The sequence below is a fragment of the Panthera uncia genome (assembly GCF_023721935.1).
Source record: "Panthera uncia isolate 11264 chromosome C1 unlocalized genomic scaffold, Puncia_PCG_1.0 HiC_scaffold_4, whole genome shotgun sequence".
Taxonomy (NCBI): domain Eukaryota; kingdom Metazoa; phylum Chordata; class Mammalia; order Carnivora; family Felidae; genus Panthera; species Panthera uncia.
Genome location: NW_026057585.1, coordinates 61,304,814 through 61,313,856, shown reverse-complemented (window position 1 = coordinate 61,313,856; position 9,043 = coordinate 61,304,814). Strand labels below are relative to the sequence as shown.

Here is a 9,043-nt window from a genome sequence, read left to right as displayed (position 1 = left end):
TTTCTTTCTTTCTTTCTTTCTTTCTTTCTTTCTTTCTTTCTTTCTTTCTTAGGCTCCACACCCAATGTGGGGCTTCAACTCACCACCCTGAGGTCAAGAGTCACCCACTGTACTGACTGAGCCAACCAGGAGTCCCGCAGCCAGCTCTCGTGTCATCTGACCCACCCTCTGGCTGTGTGGACGCGAGCACTCTGTGCCCTAGTCAGGCCACACTTTGCACCAGTCTCCAGGCCTTGGCCACACTGTGACCTGCTCTTGGGACCTCCTCCCGCCAGTTCCTGTCTGGAAAACTCCTATTTATCCTCCACGGCTCTACATAAACGCGAAGCCTTTCCTGATTTTTCCAGAGAGTGTCTCTTTATTCTCAATCTCTTGGGATCCCCAGGTCGAGGCACTTTTCTCCTTGTTGTAATTATTTATGCGCAGGCTGTGGTCCCTACTGGACACAACTTCTCCTGTCTGGACCTCTAGTGTCTCACTGGCATGCGTAGAGGGAGCTCGATGAGTACGTGTTCAGGGATGAGTCAGTGCATTCCCTGGTGAAAGAGTCACGTCTGGATGACTCCATGAACGGAACATGTGGGAAACTGCCAGTTTGGTTTGGCAGAAGTTTATTTTTCCTTCTAAGCTTTTTTGCCTGACATTTGTTTATTAGGAAAAAATTCAAACATACGAAAACATTGAAAGGATTTTTACTGTGTACACCCATATATCCACCACTTAGATGATGTCATTAATGTTTTAGTCTTGCTTTATGACATCTCTTGGTACCGATCCATCCTTCTTTTGATCTGTTAATCATCTTATAACGTCATACATTTCAGGTAAATGGCAGACCTCTAGACACTACTTCCTCCTGAATGCTTCAACCTGCATATTACCTTTTTAACGTTTTACTTTTCTTATTTTTATTTATTTTTAATTAAGAGCTTTTTTAATGTTTATTCATTTTTTTAAGACACACACACACACACACACACAGAGCATGAGTGGGGGAGGGGCATGTAGTTGACTCCAGGCTTCGAGCCCTCCAGCCCACAGCCCGACGTGGGGCTTGAACTCACGAACTGTGAGATCATGACTCGAGCTGAAGTCAGACGCTTAACCGACTGAGCCACCCAGGTGCCCTCCCATTTTAGCATTTTAAACGAAAGTCATATTCCTTATCCAGACACTTAAAATGGAAATAATAAAATATCCGTTCTTTGCAATAATGGTGACAATTAATTCTTATATTCTTGAAGCATATTTATAAGGTACAAAGTGATTTTGTGGCCATTTATTGTATACCATGACTTTAAAAGGTAGATATTAGTCTCAGTGTTTTCCAATTGAGACAACTGGAATTCGGAGAGAGAGCAGTTTCCTGAAAAGTCGCTGCCCGTCAAGAGCACACGTGTGCACAGTCTTCAAAGGTTCACTGAGCAGCTGCCCCGTGCCAGGCACATCCCGACTGCTGGAACATTGCAGAAGAGAGCCAGACAGCAGTTCTGCCCCAGAATGGCTCCCAGCTTCGTGCGGAAGGCACTCACCCCTTTCTACGGTCACAGGGCAGCAGGGAAGGAGAATCAGGGCAAGTGGGACCCAGGACTTCTGTCTCTCCATCCAGAATGCTTTCTTCACTCTTTCCCCCATGGTCTCCTGGAGGATGAGGCCAGGACCTCCTGGAGGATGAGGCCAGGACCTGGCTCTTCGAGACTGGGAAGGCTAAGGCAGAGGAAATCTTCAATGTGGCTTGTCTCTCTGTTCTCACTCCACCTACCCTCCCCCGATCAGTTTTCTTTGACCTCCTGGGCCTTTGTATATGCCGCTTTGGTGGGAGATTTAGGAGTTTGGCCTGGAAGAGGGGACTCAGGAGGCCAAACTACACATTTACTGTGCGACACGGAAGTCTGGTGACTGCCATAGAGACCCTATGGCACCAGAGCAAGATAGGGCCTTCAGCTCCAAAGGAAGGCAGAGAGGAGAGGAGGCCATATTTTTACTTTTCCTTTCTCCCTTCTTTTCCTCTATCTTCCTTTATTTTTGGCAGGGGTGGGTAAGGATAGAGGCTTGAGCATATCTCGGGGCTGATGGGCCAGGTAGAAGCCGGTGATTCAGTTGTGAGGTGGTGAAACCCACAGTACAGGCTGGAGGGGTGGTCACCCTAGCACAAAAAAAGATCGACCTAGGAGGAGGGCAGGAGGCGGGGAAGTCATAGGGATTGATGAGCCAATTACGTGTTTGCTAGGGGCCAGTGGTTTTTGCTCAGAAAGGCAAACGGGGCAGGGAGGGAGGGATTGATCTGGAATCAGGTACATGACAGAGGGCTCAGCCAGATGCTGTGGGAGCGTGGTGTGCAGAGGGAGGAGCCAGTCTGCCTGGGAAGGTGGTGCAGAGACAGAGGGCTTCCCAGGCTGCCAGCATGGGTGCGGTGGGGTGAATAAGCCTGGCCTGTTTGGAGGTGGCTGAGTGATTGGAGGGCAGGGCCCAGGAGAGGCTCTGGCAGGTGATGAAGCAAGATAAACAACTACAACAGGATTGCAGCCTCTTCATGTAGGAATTTGGCCTTTTTGCAGACAAATACCTATAATTCAGGTCACCAGTAAGCTTTCCTCGGAGGAGGTCTTTGGAAAGGGCCACTTGGAAGGTGTAATCTGGGGGTGGGGCTTGGCTTTGCCTCCTCCGTATCTCTTCTTTGGCACATTAAAAAAAAAAAAAAAGGGTGGCCTGCTTTCTTCTATTAAGTTTCGAGAGTTCTTTATATATTCTAAGCACCCATCTGTTTTCAGATGTGTGGTTTGCAAATATTTTCTCCCAGACACTCAGAAGGGTTTTAATGGGAAGTAGGTCTTGTGTTTAAAATAAAATTTTTAATGGTTATTTATTTTTGAGAGAGAGAGAGAGAGAGCGTGAGCCCAAGCAGCCCTTGTGTTTTAAAGATGTGTTCTGTGGCATCGTGGGGTGGGGCAGTGGGAAGCAGGTGGAGACAAGAAGGCTGTCTTAATGGTCAGGGAAGAGCTGAGGCTCTGAGCCAGGCCAGAGGCCGTGGGATGGGGAGGAGTGAAGACACACCAGATGAAAGTAAAGACCTCTTTTACCCTGGTGAGCCCTCCCTCCCACCTTTCTTCCTTTGACAGATATTTGTGGAGCACCTATCGAGCACCAGGTAACAGTCTAAGCACAGGGGAAGTATCCGCAAAGAAATCAAAGCCCTGGAGCGCCTGGGTGGCTCAGTCAGTTAAGCATCTGACTCTTGATTTTGGCTCAGGTCACGATCTCATGGTTTGTGAGATCGAGCCCTGCATCGGGCTCTGTGCTGACAGCATAGAGCCTGCTTGGGATTCTCCCTCTCTCTCTGTGCCCCTCCCCTGCTTGCGTGCCCTCTCTCTCTCTTTTTCTGAAAATAAATAAATAAACTTAAAAAAGAAAAATGAAAGTCCCACCCTTGTTAAGTTTACATGTTGGTATGAAAGAGAATAAACACATAAATGTGTGTAACATAAGGGCTGATAGATGCTGTTTGAGACACAAAGTGTTCTTATTGAAATGTCATCTTCCAAATGGCTCTGGGAGTGGAACTAGAGTTCCATGAACTAGAGTCTTCAGGGGTTCCCTTCAGAGGAAAGAATCAGAACAATGCAAGGGTCACTGGACTGAAGTCAGGGGCTCTGGGCTGGAATTCTGGCCCTGACTCTGGCCACCAGTGTAACCTCAAGAAAGTTCTCTCCTCCCTCTGGCCCTCAGTCTCCCTCTCCCTCTCCCTCTCAGGGGTGGGTTAGATGACCTTTCAAATGCTAGGATTTCATATTTGGAGTTCTTACAGACCAACTTGAGGGCTTTGATGCACCAAATTGGTTCTTAAAACCAGGTTGTTTTGTTACTAGAAGTCATCAATTTTGTTCTCCTACCCAACATAGGATCCCTTGGGAAGCACAAGCGACAGGTACCTTTTCATCCCCCATGGGTGCCCCTCCCAAGGATGGGGGCTCACTTCCTTCCAAGGGACAAGTTTCATTTTCTCTTTCTGTCTTTTTAAAGGGAAAGGATCACACCTTTTACTAAGGGGAAGTGCCCTCCAACAGTGGATTACAATTCAGATCCTACTCCTTAAAGCTGCATATGAAGGACATCCTGTGATGACCAGAGGGCCCAAAAAGCCTGAAGACAAATTTGGGGATGGGAGGATAGGAGTGGGAATCTGGGTTGGGGGGGGCGGGTCTTGGAGAAAGGACACATGGGAATGCCTGGAGGGGAAGGATATAATGGGAATGCTTTTGCTGGAGACATCTACCTGGAGGTCACATGGTCTGCTGGGACAGCTGGGGCCAGATACTTTTTGCTATGAAAGATCAGTTATGCTGAGAATTCAAACTAGCCAGTGACATGAACATGGGAGCCAGACAGCAGATGGACTAATGGGGTGGAATGTGGTTGACACTCTTGGAACCTCTTCTAAAGTCAAATTGCTTGACTCCCTGATTATTAAAATCCAAAAAGAGGTGGAAAAGTGTAGTATATGTCATAAGACAGCTCTAGGCCCCCTTCTGGTGCTCTCCATCTCCATCCCAGGATGCTTCTGGAAGCTCAGCAGGGCCTAATGCTACGTATGAGGAGGCTGCTGGCCTCCAGGCAAGGTGCAGCCATTGGGAACAATCGATTTCACCCTTAGAGTTCAGCCTTGTGAGCACACCAGTCTAGCCTAAAGATGGATCTGTGGGGCTGTTCACAATGTCATCTTCTTCCCTCACTGTTTTGTGTCAGTGAGAGATTGTGTAGGATGGCAGGAGCGTGTTGTCCCTAGAAAAAAAGGAGGCTGGGACACCACTGCCTCAGCCACAAAACTCCACTCTTCAGAGTGAGTATATTATAAAAAGCAGTTACTTTCTCATTTAAATCAAAATGACTGTTTTAGAAGAAGTAAAACTGTCTTTATGCACGGACATGTTGCCTATGTGAAAAAAAATACTATGAGTATTTTGATAAGCCAAAATACATGTGGACAAGATCTAATAAGTCAGCTTTGCAAGTTTTCAGGAAATAAAATCAACATATCAAAACCAAATATTTCTCTTTTAAATTTAAATGTTTTTATTTATTTTTGAAGGAGAGAGAGAGACAGAGCATGAAGAGGGGGAGGAGCAGAGAGAGAGGGAGACACAGAATTCGAAGCAGGCTCCAGGCTCTAAGCTGTCAGCACAGAGCCCGAAGCAGGGCTCGAACCCACAAACTGTGAGATCATGACCTGAGCTGAAGCAAGACGCTCAACCGACTGAGCCACCCAGGTGCCCCAAAAGCAAATATTTCTATATGTTAGTGGTTACCAACAATTGAAAAGCTAAAATGCCATTTATAATGGTCCCAAAACTATGAAATATTTAGGTATAAATGTGAGAAAAAACATACATATGTTTACACTGAAAACTATAAAATACTGCCAAGAGAAATTAAAGAAGACTTAAATAAAGGAGAGCTATACCATGTTCATGGATCAAAAGACTCAATATTGCTAAGATATCAGTTCCTCCCAAGTTGATCTGTAGATTCAATGCAATATCAATCAAAATCCCGGTAATTGTTTTTAAATTGACAAACTGATCCTAAAACATATGGAAATACAAAAGACGTAAAATAGCCAAAACAACTTTGAAAAAGAGGAACAAATCTGGGGGAATAACATTACCCTATTCCATAGTGTGAAATTGGTGTCAAGATAGACAGATGAAAGGAACAGAACAGAGAATGTAGAAACAGCCCCACACACCAATGGACAACTGACTTTCAACAAAGGTGCAAAGACAACTCAGTGGAAAAAGAATGATCTCAACAGGTGGTGCTGGAAACTGTTGATTATCAATATGCAAAAAATAAACTGTGATCAATGACTCAAATCATATACAAAAATTAACTCAAAACAAATCAAAACCCTAAATGTAAAACCTCAACTAATGAAACTTCTAGAAGAAAGCATAGGAAGAAAATCTCTGGACTTTGGGTTAGGCAGAAATTTCTTAGATGCAAATTTAACTGTTATTCTATAGAGGATACTTTGGTATGGTATGAATAAATTGTTAAATTGTGAAATTGGACCTAATTAAAATTAAAAAATTTTTGTTTTTTCAAAGACACTATTAAGATAATGGAAAGACAAGCCATAGGCTGGGAGAAAACATTTGCAAATCATAGATCTGATAAAGGACTTATATTCGGAATATATATATATATATATATTAGTCATTAAGGAAATGCAAATTAAAGCCACAATGAGATACTATTACCCACGTATTAAAAAAGGTAAAATTAAAAAAGACTGACCATACCCAGTGTTGGTGAGGATGTGGGACAACTGGAACTCTCATACACTGCTGGTGGAAAATGCAAAGTCATACAATGCCTTTGGAAAACAATTTGGCAAAAAGCTAACCATACACCTACCATATAATCCAGTCCTGCGTATTTACCCAAGAGAAATGAGACCAAAAGTCCATACAGAGACTGTGACACTCCTGGCCACTTTATCTGTGGGTGCCCCGAACTGGAAGGAGCCTAAATGTCCATCAAGAGATGAATGAATAAACAACTGTGCTATATCCAAATATCAAGCCTAACCAAATTGTACACTTTAAGTCAATTCCTTGGTTTTGATAATTCTGTGGTTATGTAGATGTTAATGTTAGGGGAAGCTGAGTGAGGGGGACGTGGGAACGCTGAACTATCATTGCAACTTTTCCATAAGTAAAATTAATTCAAAATAAAAAGTTAAAAATATATGCAATTACACTTTTTTTTATTTAAAAAAATTTTTTTTAATGTTTTATTTATGTTGACAGAGAGAGGGAGACAAAGCATGAGCGGGGGAGGGTAAGAGAGAGAGGGAGACACAGAATCCGAAGCAGGCTCCAGGCTCTGAGCCATCAGCACAGAGCCCAACGCGGGGCTCGAACTCACAGACTGAGAGATCATGACCTGAGCCGAAGTCAGACGCTCAACCGACTGAGCCACCCAGGCGCCCCGCAATTACACTTTTTAAAAAAAGATGAATTGGCCTTATAGAATAAGTACTTTTTTTTTCAAGTATATTTGTTGGCTGTGATATTACTGACAGTCACCGTCAGCATAGAGTAGGTCAGCGATTTTGGAATGCTTGCCTTTTTGTAAGAGAAACCTATGTAACAACTTTACATCAGGCAGTTCTTTGAAGTACTTTTCCCTTGAAACACCAAGGAACTTCTATGTGTCCCTAAAGTCACGTATGCTAAGAAGGGACATCCAGCCATAATGGAGCGAAGGGTTCTCTGGCCACCATGGAAAGCTTCCTTCCATGGAAGGGGAAGTACCACAGGAATTAACACCCCCCCGGGAGCTGCCCTCAGATTTGACCGATGGAATTGGAATATAAGCACCCAGCTCCCTCACCCCTTGTGGGATCTAACTCTGAGGTGTAGGTTTTTATTCTGGCTGTCAGAGTTTTCCCAGCACAATTCATCTCCAGCTGCCCACAGTGGTAACCTGTTGGCAATGCACATTTTTTTGGCTGGCACCTCTTCATCCACCAACTGGTGTTTTCTTCACCTCCTAAATAAACTACTTACACTGAAATCCTTGCCTCAGGATGTGCTTCTGACCCAGACCAGAACACGCAGAAATATTTTTTCTGGCATCACATTGTGTCACCTTTCCACACCGCTGGTTTGGGCATCTCAGTTTGAGATTACTGCTTTCTTTCACAACGATAACTCTCTGCCTAGCTTCTTACACACCTCCAAGACAGTCCCTTCCAGCTCAGGCAGGCATGCTTGTGAAGAGTCCTATGGATGTTGAGCTGAAATCCGGCTCCTGTGACCTTTGACTTTTTGCCTGGGCGGGGCTGTAAGAGACCAGGAACGCTGAGGTTTGTTGACTGGGTTCTGCTGAGGCCTCTGGGGACCACTGGGGAAGGAAGGCTGGAGGGCTCCGTGAGGGCTGGGCTCTTAGCCCTGCCCTGTTTGAACCAAAGTATAAACTCTGTTTGTTATACGTTGGACTAAAGGCTTTGGAGAAAAGAGTTCCACATCAGGGAAGAGGTTTGCCTAGTTCAGTCTCTTGCAGTCGTCCACGAAAGACTGGGGTGAGTACTCTGGCACCTAAACCTTATAAAAGTCATATCAGCGTCTAGCAGCCCCCTGGTTGCTTGGGAGGCTAGCAGTTTCTTCCAGTCCAATATGAGGTCCTGCCAGGTTGTGAGAAACCCTGAGTAGGACAAAAGCTGCCTTTCATGGGCCATGTCACCAGACCTATGTCTCTGACACAACTTTGCCACGTGGACCACAGATAACGTAACAATGAGTGGGCATCTCACATGGGCAGGCCTGTTGCAACTAGGTAGCTGGTCATCTAATACGTCAGCACGATCAAGCACAGCTAGCTTTTAAAAGAGGAAACTGAGGTTCAGAGAAGGAACAAGCTTACCTAGGTTGCACAGCACTTTTGCTTTAGCTAACATAGTTAATAGGATGAGACTTTTCTTGGCTGTGTTAGTTCCTCATCAGTACCTGAGAGTGATGGTTTTGGCCATCATGAACCCTACGCAGTGCCTCGTACTGTGAGCCCACAGTGACCCCAGGCATAGCAGCCAGGCCAGGTGAGAGGTGGCTCTGGGAAGCCCCTTCTGTTCAGAGCTCACATCCTGAATCCTTGTAATCGTGGGCTCCTCACTGCCTACCTTGAGCCTGAGCAAGCCTGGGTCCTGCTGTTGGCCCTGCCGTGGTCCCTTGGCCCTAAAGAGAGTTTCACCTTCTCTAACTTGACCCTCAGAACCCCATCCAGGAGCCCACCAGGAGCCCACCCAGAGTTGCCTCGTTAGGGCAAAAGACCCTCCTCTCACCCAGGAAATTCCAAGGGAATTATGAGCTCAGAGTCAGGAATCAGGATCAAAGGCCAGATATTAGAATAAACGATGTTCCTGGTGCTTTTATCGCTTAGGAAATTACAAGGATTTTTAGGAACCCTGTGCCAAGAACTGGGGATAGAGACCAATATATTTTTTTCCTATTACCTCACAGCGCCCCATTACGAACATCATTCC

The 9,043-nt window shown here is 45.3% G+C and overlaps 1 protein-coding gene across 1 annotated transcript in view; it reads left to right on the top strand.

Annotated features, from left to right (window-relative positions):
• LEXM (lymphocyte expansion molecule) overlaps positions 1 to 5,044 on the top strand; it is a 26,161-nt gene extending 21,117 nt beyond the window's left edge. The window contains exon 10 of the mRNA XM_049617101.1: positions 4,021 to 5,044. Coding sequence (XP_049473058.1) covers positions 4,021 to 4,093 — 73 coding nt within the window. The 3' untranslated portion in view covers positions 4,094 to 5,044. The remainder of the gene's footprint in view (positions 1 to 4,020) is intronic.
• Positions 5,045 to 9,043: the final 3,999 nt, after the last annotated feature.